Raw genomic sequence first — 24,925 nt, forward strand, 5'->3', positions numbered from 1 at the left:
CATTATTCATAAAATTAATTTACTTTTGTAAAATTAATCCTCAGTATCAAAATTTAAATAATCGAACATATCACTTATTCTAAGGTTCGAGCTTTCACACATAATATAGTAAAATGTCTAACACATTGATGGAAAATAGAATACAAAATAAGCCAAGAAAAATAATATAAGGAATATCTAAAACTGATCATTTTCTCTGAAATTTGAAGAAAATTCTTGGCTTGTAATAACAAATAACAGATATTTGTATTTCTAAAATTTTTAGCAACTTAAAAATTGACACTTTAATATCATTTAAATTAAACGTACCATTTTAGTGAGATTGAGAGACTTAATGGGTTGTAAGTGTTTTATCAATAAATAAATATCAATACATTATAATAATTAGAATAAGCAAAATTTAACGGTAATCAATTTTCAAAAGAAAATTGGCATAGCAAATTACAAAATCTCGTATTTGGGTTTCGGCTTTTTGCTCTATAAAACTGAGGAAAAAATACCAGTTGATCTGTATGTGTAAAGATCAAAATACATTTTTTCAATCCTATCGTGTTCAATACTTTGAATCATAAAACCAAGTTTGGAAATTTATTGAAATACTTATACTTACTTATATTTGTATCCTCATCAAGATCTCTGGCGATGAAAGGAGTTGGCGGTAATAAACGTCTTGTCTCCTGTAAAATGTGCACCTTGTATGTTATATGATTACATAAAGCAAAATTATCATATATCACTTTCATATCTCTACTTAAAATGAAATTTTAAAAAGCAACTGAACAAATATTTAACATTAGTAAAACTAATATATTTCTTTCCATCACGTGAAAACAAATGTTATAAAATCAAATTTGGTTCACATTTATTAGAATGACGTTTGTCCAACCGGCGACTATCTAAACTCCTCGATTATCCATTACTTTAACTTATCTCTCCTTTTTTACCACGAACACACTTCTCAGCTTCTCATGTCTAAATAAATGTCAAATGCTGATGATAGACTTTAATAAATTTGCGCATAATATAAATAAATAAGAAGATAAAATGCATAGAAGTTTAGGTTAGGCTATTGGAATATGACACACGAGAGCAATGTGCTTAAGGGAAAAGATGACTTCATGGAGAACTTTCCAGCGGAAATTGGTCCGTTTTCACGTCACACATAGAAAACCCTCAGACAATACCTACGAAGTTGTCTGTGTGTTATAAAGATAAAGGCTTAGCATTAGGCGACATTTGACTACAAGCAGAACGTACCATTGGTAAGCTACGGATATTTATCAGAAAATAAAAGTCTTTGTGAAAACACTTTGAAGCAATTTTTTTAAGTATAATCCAGTATTTTACAATTCAAAAGATGTTCAAAATTACATCGTATTAATGACAATTAAATAATTAAATATTAAAACAATATTAAAACTAAAAACATATCGTTTCAAATAGGGAATTATAAGGTAATTTTAATCTACATTTTCGTAAATTTTCTGGTTAATTACATTTGGGATATTTTCTATCTAAGTATATCAGAGCAGTTTTTATCTATTATTTCTTCAAAATAAACAAGACCTGGTAGATATACGGAGCTAATAATACACTTCTTGTCTTAGATGCTTATTTAGATGCTTAATAATAAGCATCTAAGACATTTTCGTACGCTTTAAAATAACTCTAATTTATCTAAATAATTAGGATAAATTTTTGATAATGTTGTTATCTAGAACAGATAATTCGAAACCTTATTACACAACAAACTCTATAATTAAGATTAAACTCGTAAGCGACAGTATATTATTGATTTATTTTTCTAAGATTGCATTTACTTTCGCTTTTCTTTCTGTTTTGGGTTTTGAATATTTCAGACTGCAAGATTAAAATGAAAATGTAAGCTTATAGGTATAGTTTATACTTCTCTTGAATTTTTCTTATGACATATTCTGCTAGACATTTTTTCCTTTTATTGAGAGATATGCATTTCTTTCGCAATGCTTTGTGATAATAAATGAATTAAAGAAAAAAAATCTGAAAACTTTCAGATTTTACATTAAACCTAAGGGGTCATTTTTCTAACGTTTCGTCTGTTAGCTTTATTTATTAAATATCATGTTCTTCGCACTTAAACAACAAAATTCAGTTCAACAGCAATATCGCAAAATAATTTTAAAATTAGAATATCTTTAGAATTTCTGATACATAGACTCGCGCGCTAGAGGGTGTTTTTTTTTTTTTTTTTTTTTTTTTTTTTTATAATTTTAGTGTTGGCATTGCTCGCTTCGAAATGGCTGAGTTTATTAATCAAAAATTCGTTAAAGTTTTACAAAATATGAAAGAGATAAAAAACAAATTCCAGATTTAGGCTTCCAGACGCCCATATTCGGTGGAAGCGTACGTTATTCAAACTTTGATGGCTCTAGGTACCGTCGTTTTATCACAATGCGAGAAACATACATACATTTATGGAGATTCTTCATTATTTAATTTCTTTAAATATAATACAGGGCTGTAATATTTGCTGGCAACAGTTTGAAAGTTGAACCGATATTTAAAGTTTCAACGCAAAATGTCAAAACAAAATTAATAGCCCTTCTGGGATAAGCCCTTTGGGCTAATAAACACATTTTGAAATAAATTAGCTTTCTATTAAAAAGAATTTGCACCAAACCTACTTTCAAGACGCAGTCGAGATATTTGAGCTCCTTAATATCCTCCAACATAATGGGTTTATCTTCATCATCTCCTAATACATCATCCAATTCTTCATGTACTTTCTTTTGAATTTCCGGATGAAGGCCCAGCATATACAACGCCCAACTTAGCCCAGAGGAAGTTGTATCATGACCCTGTGGAAACGAAACATATATTTAGATACGGACCAGTCTGACTTAATTGCACTAGGTTATTATAAAAGTAATCAGTTTATAAAAATCTAGTTACCTCTTATTATTTATTTACCTCAACTTTTAATTTCCGTTTCAGTTCATTTTTCACTTTATGGGAATATTATTACTGTGTTCATAAATTTATAAGAACTGAATTCGTAGGAGATTTAAACTTAAACCCTACTTAGATTTGCAAAATTCTTCCTTTTCTTTTTTTTTTTTTTCAACTTAATAGAAATACTGAATAAAATCTTCACTTGTGTAATAGTACGATTGATCTGTTGATTAGATTTTGAACCAATCTTCAAGTGAACAGTTAGACTTTATTCACTAAAGCCTTAAAGCAAATGGATGTGGATGTAACAATAGCGAAACATCAGTTCCATGAGATTTTTAGTTACGATTATTAGGCTAAGATTCTTAGTTGTAATCTACACTTTTAAAAATCGAATTCATTTAGCTCATTTCATTCCCTTCCGGCTTGAAATGAGTTTTCAAGTTATTATATATGATAAAAATTTAAGACGTGACGTTGAAGATGATGATGATAAATAATTGGTGCATAAAGATATAGATAGTTTTCAATGACGATACAATGATGGCACTTTTAGAGATAATTTTAATTTAGACGGCACTGCACGCGTTAAAATAGAACTGAAGCTGTATGTTAACTAAGCGACAGCAAAAAACTAAAGCGAAATATATTGTTCAATTACTTAATTTGTCATTGGAGGAAAATAGCTTGAATTTCACCCACACATATTCGATTGGTGACAGGTTAGGAGAGTACGGTAGCCAGGGAAGCACCTGCATACCTTGCAGAGCATGTTGACAGATGGCGAGCACTGTGTGGTCCGGCGTTATCCTGCTGGAAAATTGCATTAGGTAGCCCCTGAACGTAAGGGATTGCCACCGGCCGCAGTACATTATCCAAGTATCGTTGGGCCGTCATAGTGCCCTGAATACGAACTAGAGGTGGCCTGGAATCGTAGGCAATAGCGCCCTAAACCATTATGCCACGTTGTCGTGCGGTGGGGCGTTCCACAGTTACTAGCGGATTAGATCTGTCTCCACGTCGACGCCACACACGTATGCGGCGACTGAAATTGGATAAACAGAATCGTGACTCATTTAAGAACACGACGTTTCGCCATTCTGTCATCCACCTCGTTCCAGTCCGGCACCATTCTAAACGTGCTTGCACCGTTCCAAACGTGTCTATGCTGTGGGGTCAATAGCAGTCTTCTTAACGGAAGCCGTGAGTGCAAGCCACGTTCAACCAATCGACGCGAAATGGTTCTGGTCGACACGGGAGCATCTAGGGCATCTTGCACATGCTGCAGAATCACGGTACAAGTGACTTGCGGGACCGCCACAGCTTGTCGGCGGATGCGTAGATCCACGCGTGCTGACGTCACTCTGGCTGCACCTGCACCCCTCCTTCTTTCCACATTTCCTTGTTCCAACTATGTTCGCCATAGCCGATGCGCCGTTCTGGCATCAATGTGTGTATCAACTGCGATTTGACAGGTGACGGAGGACGGGGACGCCTGGTGTTTAACGGAGGTAAACAGGCATATGTCCCACGCCCTCCCCTATATAGATACAAGAACTCCCTGGGGTCCCACAAGGGCGCACCGGGAGTTACTGAGCCTTCATTAAAAAGTTTACATGGCCATACAGGGGCTATTCCAGTTTGACATTGGTTCTGTACAGATTCTTATGTTAATGGTTGACCTGGGTGTTCATAGGCCATAATGCATACATGAAACATAACATTACATACATGATATATGACATGACATTAAACTTATACATAATACTTGCATGAATTAGTACATACATACTTTACACTTCACATGACATTAGACTACATATACATAATGCATGACATTAATCTACACTTATTAGAGTTATAACCTGACTGTATACTACGTTAAGCTAATTGTATTGCGAACTTGCTAAGTTACTTTATAACTGGATTACTTATAGTTTACATTATTGCTATTACTTCTTAAATGACATTATGCTATATAACAAGATAGACACACATACTTTGCCTTATAATCATATATGCGTTACTTAAAATAATACACATGGGGCACGCGTTACACGCGCTAATGACTACATTACCGATTACGTTATGTTAAAAGTACACATAGGAGGACGTATTACACTCATTGATTAAATTACTTACATTACACTATTACTTACATTACTTACATTACACAGTTACTTATACACTTACATATTTACAATTTTAGACATAACACCTGCTAAGTTACAATAGAGACATAGAATTATTGCGCTGTGTATGCTATTATTCCTATGTTGGTTGGCAGACATCCTGCCCTAGGGCGCTCAGCTGCTGTATAATTTTACATATATTTCTTATCGCAGGTGCGTGTTTGATGATGAACCTCTTATAAGGTACTATATCCTAGTGGGATATGGTAGGTGATGGCTCGTCGTGAGGCTACAGTTGAACACGTAGTGGTCGGGGGAGCCAATTTTCCCACACACATACGCTTCTGTCATGGAGATAGCACGCTTATAAAAGAAGGTGGGAAAAGGGCCCTGCCCCGTGATATAGTTTACTAAAGGGGGTATGGTCTGTAAGCGTTCTTTATCTACTACAGGGTAGAATTCGAAAGTCCTTCTGCCGGTATCTCCATTCTCCCATTCGTGTTGCCATTGTTTATTCCCTATGTCTCTTAGTTGTCTTTTTAAAATGACGGCGGGATTAGTGCTGAGACAGCCTGTGCATTATTGTTGATTGCTGCCTCATTGGCCAGTTGATCTGCCATCTCATTGCCTGCGATCCCAGAGTGGCCTCTTACCCATTTTAGCTTGATGTTAGATTGCTGGTTGCTATGCAATGTCTGTTGGATTTGCAGGATTATGGGAGATGTGTGATGATGATTCTTTAATGCCTGCAGCACTGACATGCTGTCTGTGCAGATTTCTGTTCGTGCAAGTTGTATGTCATGTGCGTACTGTATTGCCGCTTCAATTGCTATGGCCTCCGCGATTTGACATAAGGACTGCGATTTGACATAAGGACCAACCCGTCCTATCTCAGTCCGATCACCATACCCCTCGTAAAATCGTCTATCTGCTGGAAGTGGCTTCGTTGACAGTGGCCTGGCATTCTCTATTATAACACGTATCCTGCGGGACAAAAACCAGCTTTCTTCCATAATTTCGAACGAACAAACGTTTAGAATGTACTGTTACTTATGATACAAAGTTATTTTAACGACATATATGTTCATTACGTATATTATATTAAATTACAGATACTTATTAAATTACTATAACTTTTTTCTATATAGTTTAATGCATTAAACTATATAGAAAAAAGTTATAGTAATTTAATGCATTAAACTATATATAAATAATTTATACGTAAATAAATTATGAAATACAACAAAAAAATGTCCTGTAGTCAAACAACTGATTCCTATAAAACATTTTGTTATACAATATAAGCATTTTCTTAAAACAAGCATTCTCTTTCCCTCAAACTAATCATAGTAGAGCGACTCTACAAAAATAGATTTAACAAAAATGACCAATCTCTAAATATTTGCTACTGTTGTTTTCCTTTTATAAGACCCTAAAAGACATTCGATTTATCTCCGAAATCCGTATAAGACAGGAAATAAATCTGAGCCATTAACTTCACCATTGCTGCGTCGTTGTTTGTTCCCAACTGCATTGAAAAAATATGAAATATATTAATTTCTGTTTATAAAGAGTACTGGGGAAAATTTCATTCATGTAATATGAATGTTCTTTTGCATATTCTATACACGAAATGTTATTCATTGCGTGTGAAATGTAAACAGCAGAAGCAATCCTGTAGAATGAAAATGTTATATACAGAAACGTTTCAGGTAAATAAATGTGTGCTATTTTAAGTGGAGTAACTCTCATAGAAAGAAGTTTATTGCTTTGTGAAAAATGAAATGTATCAAATACGGTTAAAAAAATTATATTCTATTAATTCATACAGAGAAATTTATTGTTCTCTGTGAAATGTATTAAATACGGTAAATAAAATTATATTCTATTAATTCTATACATTTTTCAAAAGTGATAGTTGCAGGCTTTAATTCTTGAAATACGGGTCCAGAAATATTACTTTTTTTTTGCAAGTTAATTACAATTGGATAGTGAATTTCATGAAAGCAGTTTTTTTAAAGTGAAAAGGCTATGTTAAATGAAATCTCAACTTCTGTATCCTCCTATAAGAGGAAAATTTCCAATTACTGAATTTCTCGGTGTGATTTAATAAGTTCCATACAAAAGATTCCATAACGTTTTATGAAAGATTTGGTAGTGCCTTGGACAATAAATTCATCAGATTAAACTAATTTTTTGTGCTTTCATAGAGCTAATCCGAAGAATTTTCGTTTAGATTTAAAGAAAATTTTCATTTAAAAGTGGCTGTTTCGGGAGATTGGTAGTTTTGTGTTGGATGCAACAGCACGCTTTATTAATTTTCAGATGGTGTTGTGAAACTATTGATTAGGTATAACTCTTTGAATTTTGTTCAGAAAGACGCGGAAATTTTTCATGATTTTAAATCTCAGAGAGTACTAGAAAATTTGCCATACGGGACCATATATAAAATGTCATATTTAATATCTCTGGAGAGTAATTCAAGTGGTTAATAATTTCAAGAAGATATATCTAGGAAGAACATACAATATGTGTTGAAATATGATTCGGTTAAAATTAGGAAAATAAAAAAGGCAAACGCTTATCTTCTGTTTTGCCGGGCAATTTATTAAGTTCCTCAACTGCTTAAAATATTGTGATCATTATTACAAACAACAATGATTTAAATACCAGCTGTGCTAGAAAAGAAAAGGATATTCATCTTTCTACTGACTTCAAATATGGATTGGTTCAAAATGTCCAAAATCCACCTTAAGTTCTTACTCGTCTATATCTTGCATTTAGCAATACACTTTTTAGAATTTTAGTATACTTGTATAAAATTGGGGTGGCAACTATATTAATTGCCCAGGACGCTGGAAATGCTAATTTCTGGCTTTTAAATCGTTAGTAGTAGGTAGGTAGGTGACGGAAGACGGGGACGCCTGGTGGCTACCAGAGATAAACAGGCATGTGTCCCTCGCCTTCCACTATCTAATGGCAACAACTCCCTGTGGCCTCAAGAGTCCACACTGGGAGCTTATTAAGGGTGCAGGAGTTTACATGGCCAAACAGGGGCGACTTATTAACATTGCTTGACTAATTACATAATTACAGGTATGAGACTTGTGGGACGGATTTACAGGTGAGGGGCTCAGAGCTAGGTACTAAATGTATGAAAACACAAAAACATGAAAATGTACAGAAAACACACACGCAGAGGGGAAAAAAGTGGGGAGAGGGATACACTTGATTAACACTGAAGACTTATGACAAATAAAGCACACTTAAAAAATAATAATACACATATACCACATGTCAGATACATATTTGGCCTCATTGATCACATATACAGTACATTGTGGGGGGTGTTTACAGACGAGGGGACATAAGATGGGAATAGCATGTGATTGCTGGACATTGATATGGGGGACACGTAGAGGTCCGGCGAATATATATTTGTGGAGCGCATAGGTTGCTGAGTATATGAGCATGCCGAGCGCGGTGACATGTTAGCAGCACAGGGTGATATTCATGTTGACTTCTGTTAGTGGCGGACGTTGTGGGATTATGCAGCGTCGCATATATCTTGGCCCATAGCGGCGAGCTGGTCAATGACCTTACAGATTTTATTGATTGTAGGTTTGTTTTTAATAATGAACCGTTGAAAGGCGTCTGTAGGAGGAGTGGGATGCTTAATGTGGTTGTCTGCTGTGAGTGGGCAAGAGTAGATATAGTGGTCTGGTGATCCAAGTTGGCCGCACACGCAAGCATCTGTAGTGGAGATGTTGTGCCTATAATAATACGCTGGATAGGGACCATGTCCCGTTATGAACCGGGTGAGTTGGGGTATAGCTATGAGGCGTGATAGAGAGACTTTGGGTAGGAGATTGTAGGTCCGTCGTCCGGTGTCACACGCGTTCCATTCCTCTTGCCATATTTTGAGTAGGTCTTCTTTGAGAAGCCTCTTTAGATGCGATGGTGGTGCACGGATACGGATTTGCTGAACTTCAGAACTGATGGCGGCTTCTTTGGCTAGAGTGTGTGCTGCCTCGTTTCCAACTAGACCAGCATGCGCCTTGACCCAGGTGAGGTGAATGCGTTGCTGGTAGTTTACAGAGAGTAGCTTTTGGATTTCGGAGATAATTGGGGAGGTGTGGCTTAAGTTTTGAATCGCCAGGAGTGAAGATTGGCTGTCTGTACAGATGCATGCTTGGTGGTAGCCGTTACTTAGTATGTCGTTGGTGGTGTTGAGGATGGCCAAGGCTTCTGCCTGGAACACACTATTGAAGTGCCGAAGTGCTGCCTTCCAACTGGTATGTTCATCAATTTGGTGGTAGCAAATGTAGGCGCTACCAACTCCGTCTTCAATCTTGGATCCATCGGTGTAGTAGACGTACGTAGCGTTGGGAATACTAGAATTGCTAGTGTTGTCTATGGTGATGCGGAAGTTTCTTCCTTGAATGCCTGGGTGTAGGCGTTGGGTGGGGCGAGGGTTTTCATATAAGGTCGGACTGTGGGTTGTATCGTGGAAGGTGGCGTCTTTGCGTAATTGCAGGACTCTGGTTATTGTAGCTTCTTGCTCGGCTCTAAGATATAGTGGCGGTACCTGCAAGGATGATGGCCGCAGAGGTGGCTGTGGTGCGAAAACCTTTGCATATCATTAGTGCGAAAGGTCTTTGGATGGTCTGTAGTTGTTTACGTTTCCGGCTTTGCATCGGCTTCGCCCATATTGCGGCAGCGTACAGGACTATGGGTTCAATCACTGTCGTGTACAAAATCTTGTTAATATATGGGTTTCGTCCCCAATTTATACCTTGAAATTGACGGGCCTTGCGTGCAATGGCTTGTTTCTTAATTTTGAGTTGCTGTAGGTGTGGGATCCATGTAAGGCCTTTGTCCCATATTAAGCCTAAATACTTGAGCTCTTTGACGATTTTTAGATTTTTCTGTTGGAGTTTAATACATGGATTTCTGCTTGGGTTGGTGCCTGGTTTGGGAATGATAAGAGCGGTTGATTTGGCAGTGGAGATGGTTAATTTGAGTTCTTGACAGAGGAAGCTGAATTTTTGTAATATTTGAGTGCTTCTGAGTTCCAATTCGTTTCTGGTGCGACCCTGGATTAGGAACGCAACGTCGTCTGCATAGGCAACTAGTTGTGTATGCTGTGGCCAGTTGGTGGAGATGATGCTGTTGAAAGTTAGATTCCAGAGCACTGGGCCGGCGCAAGATCCTTGCGGGCATCCTCTCTCCTGCTGTTTGATGGTTGTCCCGTTGTTGTGTGGGACCAGGAGGAAACGATTCTGGAGGTAACTGTCATAAATATGCCATAGATGTTACGGGGGCATCGAGATGAGCGGAGAGCTTGTTTAATGGCCGGCCACCAGAGGGTGTCAAAGGCACTCTGAAGGTCAATTGAGACAAAGGCCGTGTGAAGCTGTTGTTCTTTGTTATGGTGGATTATCCGTCGAACTTCCTCCAGAGCATGCAGTGTGGAGAGGCCGGAGTGGAAGCCGAACTGCCTGCTGCTTAGGATGCGGTTGTCTTGCAGATGAAAGATGAGTCTTTGTACTATTAGTTTTTCGTAGACTTTCCCTAGAGCCGGCAACAGGCAGATCGGTCGGAGAGAGCTTGGGCTTTGGGGATCTTTGTTCTTTTTAGTGAAGAAGACTACATGACCAGTTTTAAAGGCGCTTGGGAAGAGCTCATGTTTCAGTTGGTTGTTGAAGAAGTGAAGAAAGAATATGGGATGTGATTTGTAGGCGACCTTGAGGATGCAATAGTCTAGGCCGTCAGGGCCTGGTGCTTTCTTCTTGGGCAGGGTACGATAGATTTGTGTGATTTCTTGCCTGGTGAAGGGAATGTCGTCTTGGGTCATCGGTGCTGCGTGGTTATTTCTAAGAATCTTTTGTTCCGGTGAATCATCAGCTGGGTTATCTGAGGGAAAGACGGTGCTCAAGATAATTGCAGCAGTGTTTGAGGTAAGGCTGGTGTTCGAGTTGGCAGTTTGTTGCTGCAAGTAGATTTGGTGGGGTCGAAAAACTTTGCTTGTTGAGATTTTGTGGAGAATTCCGAAGGGATCAGAGTTCTCGCTGCAGAATTTCTTCCAGGTGGTAGTTTTTGCAGTCAGTATGCTTCGTTTGTATGTAGCTCTCTCTTTTCTGAACTGTGTTAGGAAGAAGGCGCGTTCCTCTGGGGTGTCTGCTTTGGTAAGGCGGCGTCTTAGTGCCCGGAATTTTTGGCGTTGCTGGCGAAGGTCCTTCGACCACCATGAAAGACCTTGGATTTTCTTGGCTGTGCGGATGGGGAGAGTACTGTCACAGCATTTTTGTAGCTCCTGCGTTAGATGGTTTGTGTACTGGTCGAGGTCTGCGGCGTTGTGGCAGCTCTGCAGGGTTACAGCCGAAAACATCGCGGCAAAAACATCGCGGACGAAAACGTCGCGGAGAAAACAACGCAAGGCGAAAACGTCGTGCTACAAAACATCGTGGGAGAAAACATCGCAACGAGAAAACATCGCAGTCCTAAAACATCGTGGTACAAAACATCGTCGTCGAAAATAAAGCGGTTCAAAAACTTCGCAGTTTAAAAACATCGTCGTCGAAAATATCGTGGTAAAAAATAAAGTATCTACAAATCATCGCATGACGATAACATCGCGCTTTTCGGAGACATTCTTTTATAACTGTAAATGGATATTCCCATAATGATTTGTGAGCGCAAGATGGAAAGAAAGATAATTTTTGCTTTCATATTTTTTATTAACTAATACATTTTTGCTGAGAAAATAAGAAGGAAACTTAAGCATAGAAAATTAATGCAACTTATAGCACTTAATAGAATTTTAAACCGACATAGTTAACTAACAAAGGCCATTAATAAATAATTTTTGTAATGCTTTTACTGGTAATTTTTCATGAAAAGTTGCATTTAATTATTTATGCTTAAATTTCCTTCTTACTTTTTCAGCAAAAATTTATTAGTTATTTAAAAAATATGAAAGTAAAAATTATCCTTCTTTACATCTTGCGCTCACAAATCATTATGGGAATATCCATTTCCAATTATTTAAACCCGAAAAAAGAATGTCTGCGATGTTATCGTCATGCGATCATCTGTAGATACTTTATTTTTTCCACGATATTTTCGACGACGATGTTTTCAAACTGCGAAATTTTTGAACCGCTTTGTTTTCGACGACGATGTTTTGTACCACGATGTTTTAGAACTGCGATGTTTTCTCTTTGCGATGTTTTCTCCCACGATGTTTTGTAGCACGACGTTTTCTCCTTGCGTTGTTTTCTCCGCGACGTTTTCGTCCGCGATGTTTTCGCCGCGATGTTATCGGCGGAAACCGCTCTGCAGTGATGGAAGTTCTCTGCTAAGTAGGTCGTGAAGTTGCCTTTTCAGTGTCTTGATTTTTGCTTTCGGTAGTCTGTAGCGTTTAAGTATTGGGATGGTGGTGCTGGTGCTTATACTGAAGTGGATGTATTTGTGATCCGACAGGCTACAATCGTGTGATACCTCCCAGTTTTGCAATAAGTGGCTGGCGTTGTTGCTGGTAAGGGTCAGGTCTGGTCATCCTTTGTTGTAGGTGTTGTCAAACGTAGGGGGGATCTATGGAATTGTGAAGGTGGAGGTTGTTGGCGGCTATGTAGTCTTCAAATTCGTGACCTTTCCTATTGATGTCGGTATAGCCCCAGATTGTGTGATGGTCATTAAAGTCACCGCTGAAGATGGTGGGAGCGGAAGGGCATTTGAGACGAATTCTGTCCATTGCGGCAGTTGCTTCTGTGATGGTGTCTGCTGGGGAGGAGTAGATGGATCTGAGGATGAAACTCATGTCTGAAGTTTCGAGGAGGATAGCGACACAGTCTCTTTCTGTTGTTACTATTACGGGAGTCCAAATCGGGTTGCATATTATGATGGCTGCTCGTGGGGCTTGGGTATTTTCGGTCACTTGGATTGTTCTCCAGGAAAGCGGGAAGGAAACTACTTGGCCGTTCTTGCAATAAGGCTCCTGGATGAGAAGGATGTCGGTATCGTTTTGAATGGCATGTGCTGTTGCTTGTATGGTTGCCGCCTTTGCTCGTTGCAAATTAATTTGAATGCACTTGAGGAGGCTGTCTGGAGTTGTGACTGTTAAATTGCATATAACTGGTGGGGAATGACCTGGCGGCAGATTGTAACACGATCTGGAGCTCTGAAGTGGTAGATTGTAAGCTTGTGCAGAATTTGGGTAAGACTGACTTGGTTGGGGAATGGTAGGATTAGTAGTTGGTGCTGCGTCGAATCCTCTCGATGTACTTCTGGTAGGTTGGACAGGTGGGGTGGTACGCTGGGTGTCCACAAGGGATTGTGCCTTTTGTCTTGTGATTGAAATCTGAGCAGTTGATGCATGTTGGATGGATCGCGGCGCAGTCTTTGACGTTATGTGCGCCGGAGCAGAAGGCGCAGTATTCCTTGTTGTGGCAGCCTTGTTGTAAGTGGCCAAACTCTTGACATCTATAACAGCGTTTGGTACTGAAATATTCTGTGATCCTGTGCGCATGCCATCCGATGTAGATGCGGCCAGTTTGCATAATTTGTCTGAAGGCAGGTGGTTGGCATTCGGCGATCCACTTGACATTATTATTCTTGTCTTTAAGCCGGTGTAATAGTTTGAACGCTGTTTTGTTGAGGCTGAATTCCAATTCTATGATGTTCGCGAGTTCTTTCTTCTGCAGGGAGGTTGGGATATTGTGTATGGCTATGCGCGGGTATCTTGTGACAGGAAACTTTGTTGAGACGAGCTGTTTGCATTTGTCGCTTTGAAGCGTGGTGGAGAGTTTGGAGAGGTCTGCTTGGGTGGCACACTCAACAGCGATACATCCGTTCTGTATATGCCAGATCTTGCGCACCTTGATGCCAATCTGCGAAAAGGGAAATTCTTCAGCGAGTTTATGTCGTAGTGTATTGCTCGTGGCTTGTTCTTGTGGGTAGATGAGCAGAGTAGGCGGGGGTTGAAATGCGTGGGTCAGACCCTGAGCGTAGGTTGGGTGACAGGCTGGTTGGAGCCTGCTGTTTTGGTTGGTACTGGCCAATTCAAAGTCCGTAGTATTCCTTGGTGGAGAAGAGACGTGGTCCGTGTTGGTCGCGCAATCTTTTGTTGTCTTTAGATTGGGGCCGCTTAGGGCTAAGGTCTTGAGCGCTTGCAGGAACCGCACTAAAGTTTCTCTTAAGTTGGTTGGCAGTAAGTGCCGGCCGGTTCGTTTAGATGTACAGATTTCGAGGCACTCCTCGTGCAGGGCAGAAATTTTATCTTCGTGAGAGAGAGAGGTGGAGTCTAGGATTGCGTCCAAATTGAGTTTGCTGACGTAGTATGAGGTATCTGTATTTGGCATTTTGTGAAGAAGCACCGTTGCGCTGTGCGCTGCAAGGACCAAGCTTAGAGTCCCTAAATGTGGTAAGCACACTAGGAAATTGCTTGAGAGGTCGTGTCACTAGAGTTGCGCACGCACTATTGCACGCGCAGTTGCTGAAGAGTCCCAGTTGAAGTGCTATATAGTTGGTAGTCACTACTTTGCAAAGTCACAGAGACGATGGCAGACACTGAGGAGTTGTTATATAGTTGGAAGTCACTAAGTCACAGAGTCACTAGTTGACAGTCACTAAAGATTTACAGATGATTAATGTGTGTGGTAAGTTGTGTGCTCATCGATTGCGGGTGTTTGAATGGTATGAAACAGGTATACATGGAAGAACAATAAATTGCGGGCAATCAATTAAATGTAGCTATACAGATTAAATCAATCATATAACGATAAGAACAATCAATAGTAATCTGGATGCGGTATAAATCAAATATGAAGGACAAGGAATGGATTAATTCATATATAAGAATCAGATATGGTGAGGTTAACCAGAATACAGTCAATTAGGAAGTATTGCTTACTATTATAATTGCTAATGGTTTCAGTAAATCCTGGCCTTTGATATTGAGGACACACATATTCGTACAATTAGTTAGCCAATTAATGCAATCGTTTAGACATTACATTTGTATGCATAATCCTTGAAAATGGCGTTTGTACCGGTAATCCGATCAAAATAAACACTATTTATGCAGAAACAGGTAGGCTATACAAAAGACTAAATTGCAAAACTTAACGCTAATTACACAAGGACCAGTCAGATCGTAATTTCAACTATGCAAGAACTAGCTTATGGGAGTTCAATTTGCTATATTGAAAAGTTACAAAGCTAATTATTACATAAAAAAAATATTATAATGATTTATAATGATTAATGGTAAGGTAATGAAATAAAGCTAATAATACTGGATAGATGAGTTGTGTCCTAATAAACCAATTAAAGTTGTCAGCAAAAGAACTATATTGTCGAAAATACTTAGATGTAATATAAACACATAGATTTAAAATTTGAATGAAAGTAAGCATAATCACTATTAAGGCAATTTGAGAAGAAATTCCAAGATTCTGGGTAAAATTGAGATAATTAAAACTAGCTGACAGCGTAATTAAATGTATGTAAATAGTCGCATACCTTGGCCACAAAACTTCATCTGTTCTTTTGTGCTTGTAAGTATAATGGTAATACAGTAAGGAATACACAAGAAGTTATAAACACACAAGTAAGCTGAAGAAACATACTGTGTATTGGAATCCAATTAGCGTTGTTGTTGATCGCACAAAGCTGAAACACTGGCACAACACAAGCACAACACTAAAACACGAAGAAAACTCAAGGCATTAATTAATGAGGCACTTAGTTAAAGTGCACAAATTCGTTAGAAATAGTTTAAAAAAAAAAAAAAAACCTATAGAAATGACCGATTTTCTCAATTTTTTTTTTCCCTTTTTCCCCTCTTTTTTTTAAACTTGTGTCGCGCAAACGATGAGATCGACTTTAGACATGGCTCTGTGAAGGTACGATGCTAATTAGTTGAGTAATTGAATTAATTAAAATCTTCAAGTACCTTGTATTGCCGAGGGAGGCAACTTTCTTTGGTTAACAGTCGTTAAGTCCGAAAATTAGGCGGAAAGTTGTAAAAATTCAACTAATTGTCCGATTAACTTGAAATTTAGAATCTTGTGTCATTCAGGCGATGAAAATAACTTCCGTCCTGGTACTATCAGGATCCGATTGTAATTAGCAGGGTTATGAAGATAAGTAAAAACTCTCAGTTCCCTTTGTTATCGTTAGTAGTAGTTAATTTAATGTTTTTGCATAATATAGTCACTTTTTGTTTCATGCATATGAGCTAGATTCTGTAACTCACCGTTATATGTTTTGACATTGTGCCCTATTCTTGATTTGATTCATTTTAATGTCAATTGAGTCTTCTTATATCGCATACATTGGGTCGTTACATCCCTCATTACAGCCCATAGATACTCTCTCCAGGACTTTCGCTGGTTACCTGTACCAAATGGAATGCTAAACGCTTAGCTTAATTAAAATGATATGTTAGTGATTAATGTTTTATAAAACTGCAGGTTTAGAATTCTAATATTTTTATAGCTTAATTTTAGCATATTTAAAACAGCTTAATTTTCTTCTCAATTTATTTGAGAGAAATCAAGTTCGTAAACTCCTATACCAGAGAAACATTTACTTGAAAAATTTTCAGTTTCATATCTTTGAAGGATAGACTAGGGCAAGAATGCCCACGAAGAAGTATGTGTAAGTATGTTTTTCAGTATGTTTTTCAGTATGTTTAAGAAGAAGTATGTTTTTCAGTATGTTTAAGAAGAAGTATGTTTTTCAGTATGTGTACCACGAAGAAGTCGCTTACTTTTATTCCCCTTACACATACTGAAAAACAAGAAAACCAACCATGGAGTTAGTATTTTCGCCTGAGTTGGAACTACCAACATTCAGCGGTCTTAACCCTTTGGCTACATTTGACGTATCAGTATGTCATGTATTTGTTTAGACAAAGACGCACATGGCATTCTGATACGTCATTGAAACTGAGACGAGACTAACCCTTTTAGCTGCATTTGACATATTAGTACGTCATGCATTTGTTTGGGCAAAGACGCATATGACGTTCTGATGTTCATTGAAATTGAGACGAGATTTAGCTAGCTCATTCTGGCTTGTTTCAAAGTAATGTGTATCTGTTGCAACAGAACAAATAATTTCAGTAGTTATTTAACCATTATTTGTTTAAAAGTATTTTGTAATACTAACTGCCTAAAGCTATTTCAGTATTATGTAGAAGTATATATAATGAATAATACGAAATAAGTTAATTCTTGCATAAAATCTACTGTTCTTACTTGCCCATAAAATTAAATATTTTCTAACTGCAAAAACATCTTCAAATAAATGTGTACCGAAGGGGTTAATTATTCGACTCCTGGTGAGGCTGACTTTTTCACTAACTCTTCAATCAAAAAGAAATATTTATTTTAAGTGAACATCTTCATGAGAAATATAAAGTAAACTGAATGAATGTAAATGTAAGGTTTAGAAAATAAATTTTTTACTATTTTCATTAATATTCATTTAAAAGATGTAATCATTAAGAAAGTTGTTGATGATGATGAACTATTACTAAACTTTAGAAATAACTATGTCCTTAATCATATAAATTGTTTATATTGATAGTCTGAAGTATGCAATAAAATAAAAAATTGAAAAAAATTCCCTTAATCATATACCTTGATACAGTTAGTTAAGATAAGTCATCTGTTACAAAGCTTTTGTTATTTAGCAAGTCTCAGTATAATATTTGTAGCTGCTTTACAAAACAAGAAGACAATATGAAGTATCTTTTGTTACCTCAACAAGTTTTAATGCATTAGCAATTTTTCATACGAAATTAGCATCCTATTTAATATGATTTTTGTTACTTCTTAAAAGTAATATGTACATTTTAGGGCAAAGTTTTAACCTAAGATTCTCATCAAACCGGTTGACATAATAGCTAGAAGCGCACATTATTACCGGTTGACAAAATAACCTAACATTCTCATCAAACCGGTTGACAGAATAGTGAAATATTATAATAAATGTTTCACAGCATCTTTATTTTGTTTAAATTAAAATTTTTGTTTTTTTACCACTGTTTAATAAATTAGTTTTGCACTGGTATTAATGAAATACTAATATTCATTTACTTCTACTCTAAATTTACTTCAGAGCTATTATTTGAATATTTTATAATTATAGAGATTGAAGTTAGTTTTCATACATCTAATTCTATGCTTAAAGTGTTTGTTTTTCACTCCTTATCTTCGTACATGACACAAATGAGTTAAAGATTGTCCCCTCTTGCAACTTGCTTTCTAATTTGCTTTGTTTTGAAGTAAGTCTGATTTGATATGAAAAATATTTTAGCCAAGACCATTATGAATAAAATCTTTTCACGTTCTATCGAATAAATGTTTTCTAAGTAAATATTTATCATGTATTCCCTGCATTTACTTCTTAATTCAAGGGAGCGCAACATTAGTTCTTTCGCAAATAGAAACATTATTGTCGGCACAATCAAAAGCTTTATTTTTACTCCTCGCAGTTAAATTAAATTTTCACTTTGTTTGTCTCATCTAAATATGTTCTGTAGGATATGTAAAAACTGACAGATGCTTATGGAAACAATTGTAATACAAATGCCATTACCTTTTAGTATTTCCACCAGAGTATCAAATTTTTAAATGAGTTTGAAACAATGACAAGTTACAGTTTTGCCATGCTGGTCGAAGATATCTTTTGCCCGTGTACGACTTAAGGGATTACATAATGTAAATTTTAAAAAGTGTAATTATATCTAGGATTGAAGAAGGGCAACTGATGTTTTGTAATTTAGTTTAAATTCCAAATACGAATGCTTCAATATTTTGTTGAAATGGTTGAGGGGTATAAAGAATTACTGACCGCAAACATGAAGTTGTCCACCTCTTCCGCAATGTCTTCCAGAGTGAAACTCTCGTCTTTGAGATGCAAATCGAGAAGCAAATCCAGCAAAGCCAGACGGCGCCGGCATTTACGGCCGATCATCTCGTCATCCATCGCACCATTTTCGTGATCACGTACTTCGCGTTCTTTCAGTTTTTCTTCTTTCCGTTCAACCACAACCTGAAACAGCATAATTTAAAACCGAATAAATCCAAGTTCTTGGTAGGACACTTTACATTTTCTTCCCAATTTATTACACATTGTACTACATCATATTCCACGTACAATCATAATATGAAGTTCTTAGAACAACTGTCAAGTATAATTTTATTATCATTCATTGTGATTAAAAAAAATGCTTCTTTAAAATAAATTACAGACATTTGTAGATAATAAAGGTACATTTATAAAGTAAAATTGCATATAAAAGATATCTAAAAAATAAAAAACATAATCCATTAAATTAGTGAAAAAGAAATTAGAAACTCAGAAATTAAAACAAGACTGGAAAATACTAAATGCATAAACATTTAAACTTTGAAAGCTAATTTATAAGCAAACTTTATAAGAATCGTTTTAATTAAAAAAATTAGAAAGCCGAAAACTTTAATCATAGCATATTAGAAGAAGACGTAAGAATGACGTAAGAATTTTTTTATAACAGTTTGGTGCCAATGCTAAGTTTAAATGATTTATGCTCTCCAGTTCTCTTATGTCTGAATAGTTTAAGTTCCGTTTATATACAATAGGACTGGAAATTTTAAATATACTTTTCACTGCATTCAGCGAGGTAGTGAAGTTTTTATGTTAGGGATTGTTAAAATTGATTTTGAGGGAAAATTCTTTAAAAAGCAAAAAATGTATTAAAAATAATAAATTATTATATTATTTTAATAATTGTTAATTTAATTAATTCATAAAAAATAATTATAAAAAATAATAAATTTTTGCTAATTAATGGTGGAGATTATTCTGATTGCAATTTTGCACTTGAAAAAAAAAATTGTTTACGATTAGAGTTCCGAACTATTAAAATAGAGTTAATTATTTCGCAGTTATCTTTGAATAAAAAGTATGCCGAAGAAAAAACATATAATAAAACAGTACAATGATAAAACATCCCATGAGGTGGTTTGAAATAGAAAGGTTTTACCGAGAAATTTTAAAGCTGATATTAGATACTTCTTTTGTTGTATGGGAAAGGTGGAAAAGAATAATGGTATATGATTAATTTGAAGAAGGAACAAAATCGAAGAATCAGCGTAATCCGTAACTGATTTGATGTATGAGCAATCATCTTTCTTGCCATCAAAGAAAAAGCAAAAATAGATTCGACATAGCAAACAAAACAGATGAAAAAGAATTTTTTTTTAATATTTGAATATAATAATAAGAATTATTAATGCATTACATAGAACTGTTTTTTTTAAAGAGCGGAAAAGGAAACATCAGTAAAATTTCTTTTTTTTTTCACATAAAATGTATGAACAATAAACTTATTGCTGCGTAAATTAATATTAAAAAATAATTTTTATCACATTTCTGTCTTCATATCAGTGTTATTTTAAGAAACTTCGTGAACTTCTGAATCTATAATTCTATATTTCTTACACATTTTTTAAACCTAGAAGTGCAAGCAACAGACAGAAACATTTTTTCAATCAGAAAACACTTAAAACGTGTAGAAAAATAATTTAAATTGAAGATATCCAGTGAATTTATATGGAAATATTTGACATGAAAATTTAACTAAATTAAAAGAAGACAAAGTATTTTGTTGAAATAATTTGGAAATCCCATACTAACTGGAATGAACTAGTTTAACAAACTTTCATTCTAGTTATGATTTCTTTAGTTAGGACTTTTAAGTAACTGAACGTATTTCTTCAATAAATACGTTTTCAGAATCTAATGATTTCTTTCAGCTCAATTGAATTAACCACATGTGATTACAGTGCAAGTAACATTTATATGTATTATTCACCTAGTTTCAATTTTCCTTCAGCTGTGTGAATTGCAACATTTAAACAATTGTCATTTTCTTGATAGTTTTTTAAATAAATAAAACGAGGGACCTTCTAATACACCTTTTAAATGTTTAAAGTTAAATAATTAAAATTAATGGGTATATATTCGAGCCGCCCAACCTAGTAGCTAGCGTCGCTGATTACCGTACCGAATGGCCCGAGTTTGAATCCCGGAGAAGGTATAGATGTTCGTAAATGTAGAGCGTCTGTGCGGTATGGGGGCAGTCTAAATATTGGGCGAGCAGGAAGTTCTCTCGAGAGGTTGGTGTTAAGGGACGAGGGGTGGAAGATCCTCTGACCCGTCTTCCGGGGGTGCCTTTCAGCAAAATTGGGGGCGGAACTGAGCTGAATCGAACTGTAACATGTAAGGTGTTCAAGCCTGTTGCCAACGATAGGGGTAAATTTGCTCTCCTTGCCTGAGGAATTTCGTGGGATTGGCTTGACTATAGGTCAGACAAGCGAGCATTAGCAACAACAGGTATATATACAGAATATTTTTAATTAGTGTCTTTCCTAAAGGAAAAGCAAATAGTGAATTAAAAGTCATTTGAAATTACTTTATGTCTGCAAAAAACGTCTGAACTCCTTCACAAGCAAGGCGTATAATAATAAGTAATGATAGTAATAAAAAAAAATGTTTCTGCATTCTAATGCACATTTTCTGATTCAGACAATGCATTTAAATACCATAATGAACTGAACCGTGCCTTTGGTAATTTTCCGCTTCAGGGCTTAGTATAAATATCCATAAATTACAGCTACAGACACGAATTTCATAAAGCAGTATTTCGTACTATGCACTTGATTGAATATACGTCTATAATAATGCCAATGCAACTTTTATTTTTAAAATTAAGTATGCAAATTCCGATTACCGTAGAGTACTCGTATATATTTATTTTCACAATAAATGAAAGAAAAGACTAGTTTTTAAGAAATTGGTGATTAGTTATGAAGAAATTTCTGGAAAATGTGTAGAAAATTTTGGAAGTAATTCGTTTCATGTGAGAGATCTTTTAAAAATTTTCAATGCAGGGACATCACTCTTACTTTCTCTTTATATATATATACTTTGTAAATCTAACAAATTTACCACTGCTTTGTCTTTCTGTTTTTCTTACAATTATAAGTATCGATTGAAAATTAAATAATTTCTATTATTGAAAGAAAAATTCTGAAGTTTTGTAAGTAAGTTTTTATCTTTTTATTTATTTTTCTTTTTTTAAGTAAGTTATTTTGAGCCAATAACTTTGCTTTCGTTAATTTAGTTAAAACATATTCTGAATAACATTTACATTTGACACATGTCGCTTTCAATCACAGATAAGTAGTTTGATCTCGCTCATTGAAACAATTTTTTGTGCGTTCATAAACCACGTTCGTAAGTGAAGGAACCAGAAGTATGACGTTTACATTACGCTGTAATTGATTCCAGTGGTGACGATTGGGCTTCTTCAGGTAATTAGAGAACAAATATCTGTAAAAATGTGAACATTTTAAGACTTTTTATGGCAAAAATATTGCGTATGGTATTTTATTATTCATTAATAAAAACTACAACTAAAACTTCATGTTTTAAATTAGGTTAAACTCGAATTTAAACTGACTTTAATTTTAAAGAAAAAAGTTTGCACTTTGTGATAATTGCTGCAGAAGTTTCTTTTCAGAAACAAACAAAACAAATTTTGAGCCATACTACCTGAATTCCATTGGTTACACATACAAAATAAAAATAAGGAAATAATAATATAGGAACAATTATAGCGCGATGTATAAAATCCCAAATTAGAACTGAATGTGATATATATATATATATATATATATATATATATATTAGCCATGTGTATGCATGTATGCAAAATCCATGCATGGATGTAACGATGGCTGTCATGTACAAGTGAAAGAACTAGATAGTTATACAGCTCGCATATCTTTTAGACCTCTTGAGAACGGGACGGAAAGGAAATCATAAACTGAATTTGAAAGATTTCGATGAATGATGTTGCAGGCTTCAGGAAATTTAACTACGCAGCATAGGAAATGTTTGGATTAAATTTAGATAAACTAAAGTTAAATTAATGGTTAGAGATAGAAGACTCCTAAATTTATAATTCTTTCCTGAAAGAGGTTTCATGTGCTTTAACGCAAGATTTCGAAGTTCTCTTAATCTCACCTGTGAATGTTAAAGTATTCGACTGTTTTGTGAATAACAAAAGACAGAAATCAGATGACCGTAAGGTTATTGCAGTTGTTTCTACTATGTGAATGCTAAAACAGAAAAAAATAATTGTAAGAGTGCAAAAATATGAGATTATAAATATTGATTAAGAAAAGAATAGAGTGCATACTAACATTTCTCATAAGATGGTTCCAAACATGATGGTTCTCATGAGGTTGTTCAAAAGAGAAAAGTATTTTCGAGAAGTTTTAGATCTGAAATCAGATTGCTCGCTTGATATGTTAAAAAGAGAAACAAGCTAATGATTCGCTAAATGATTCATTTCAAGAAGAAACTAAATGGAACGATCAATGTATTTTGAAACTTGTATGAAAAATCCTCCTTCTTACCATAAAAAATGCAAAATAATGTTATAAATATTGAGAAAAGAAACAGGAAAAAAGTTTATTTTTATGTAATTTTTAATCTTTGTTGGGCTGCAAAGCATATGTGGCCTGCTTGCTGATGGAGAAGATACTACCTTTACAGAAGACATTCCGTGCTATCTCATATTAACAACATACATACAGCATGTGCAACACAAGACCAACGGCCTGATTCTAACGGCAGGCGAAGGCTGTTCCAAACATAACTGAATCTGGCTGTTAACTGTTGAAATTTGAACAACAAACATTTGTAGTCAAAATTAGTCAAAATACAGCACAGCTTTGTTCTGAAGACAAAAATCAAGGATATTACACTAATTGATTTTATTAAAAACCATTTTCCACGTGACGAGTGCCCAATGCTGACAGCCTTTGCCTTGTAAAAAATGACGCTAGTTAGAAGCAACTATAAATGTTAGCAACATTTTTCAAGGGTGAGCTCGTGAAAACCAAGACACAAATTACTGTCAAAGTTGCGAGAGACTGAAATTACGAAAGACCACTGTAAAATTCTGCAGAAATATTAGTTCATGATTTGTATTCAATAGTCTTAAAAACAGTTCATTCTTCAGCTGGAAAACAAAAAGATATGACTACACATGCCATGAAAAGCTTCATGTTAACTGTACCATTGTAGAATCATTAGGATTTTTTGGAAGCAGGAAAGATAGAAAATGAGCAACGCCTTCTCCGGGAATCGAACCATAGGCCTCTGGAACACGCGCCCAGCGTGCAGACCACCACACCACAAAGGCATGCCAAGAAGGTGGCAGAAATACCTTATATGCTCTCCCTTTTAAAAGACGACTGGGGTTTTTACGGGACCCAATCGCCAAATCTTGGGTGTGGAGGATCAGTTATGTTTGAACCACCCTTTTAGTTCGGGCGCCTTTGTAGAGACGTTAGGATATTTTTTGGAAGCAAGAGAGACTGAAAAATGAGCAACGCCTTCGCCGGGAATCGAACCACAGACCCCGGAATACGCGCCCAGCGTGCAGACCACCACACCACGAAGGCATGCCAAGAAGGCGGGAGAAATACCTAAGCTCTACATAATAGTCTAGAAGGTAATAAGAAGCTCAGAGGTATGGCATCCTATGAATAGATTTCTGTAAATAAAGCTTTGGAATATCTTATGGAGATAAAGAATGGAATAGATTTGTGTTAAAAATAAAAAGATACTCTATGTTTATCCTTTCATAAAATGCATAGAGTTTTCTAGACTCCAACTTTTTCTATTCTAAAAATACGAATTTAAGAATGAAATTTGCTTAAATTCTATACATATCTGCAAGTATTGCTACTGGATATTAAGGATGTCCAACACTTAACATGCAGATTGTG

General features: G+C 35.9%; 1 protein-coding gene and 1 long non-coding RNA gene across 4 annotated transcripts in view; one reads left to right on the forward strand and one right to left on the reverse strand.

Annotated features, from left to right (window-relative positions):
* LOC118184288 (cytochrome P450 4c3-like) overlaps positions 1 to 24,925 on the reverse strand; it is a 68,447-nt gene that overhangs the window by 14,915 nt on the left and 28,607 nt on the right. The window contains exons 7-9 of the mRNA XM_035353939.2: positions 18,930 to 19,130; positions 2,664 to 2,837; positions 611 to 677 (exon numbers count right to left, since the gene is read on the reverse strand). Of these exons, the coding sequence (XP_035209830.2) occupies positions 611 to 677; positions 2,664 to 2,837; positions 18,930 to 19,130 (442 nt within the window). The remainder of the gene's footprint in view (positions 1 to 610; positions 678 to 2,663; positions 2,838 to 18,929; positions 19,131 to 24,925) is intronic.
* Positions 1 to 24,925, forward strand: part of LOC118184290 (uncharacterized) — a 207,732-nt gene that overhangs the window by 4,133 nt on the left and 178,674 nt on the right. The gene's annotated exons all lie outside the window — the stretch shown is intronic.

The sequence above is a fragment of the Stegodyphus dumicola genome, chromosome 1 (assembly GCF_044657685.1).
Source record: "Stegodyphus dumicola isolate Sdum_Otavi_A_Nest chromosome 1, ASM4465768v1".
Classification (NCBI taxonomy): Eukaryota; Metazoa; Arthropoda; class Arachnida; order Araneae; family Eresidae; genus Stegodyphus; species Stegodyphus dumicola.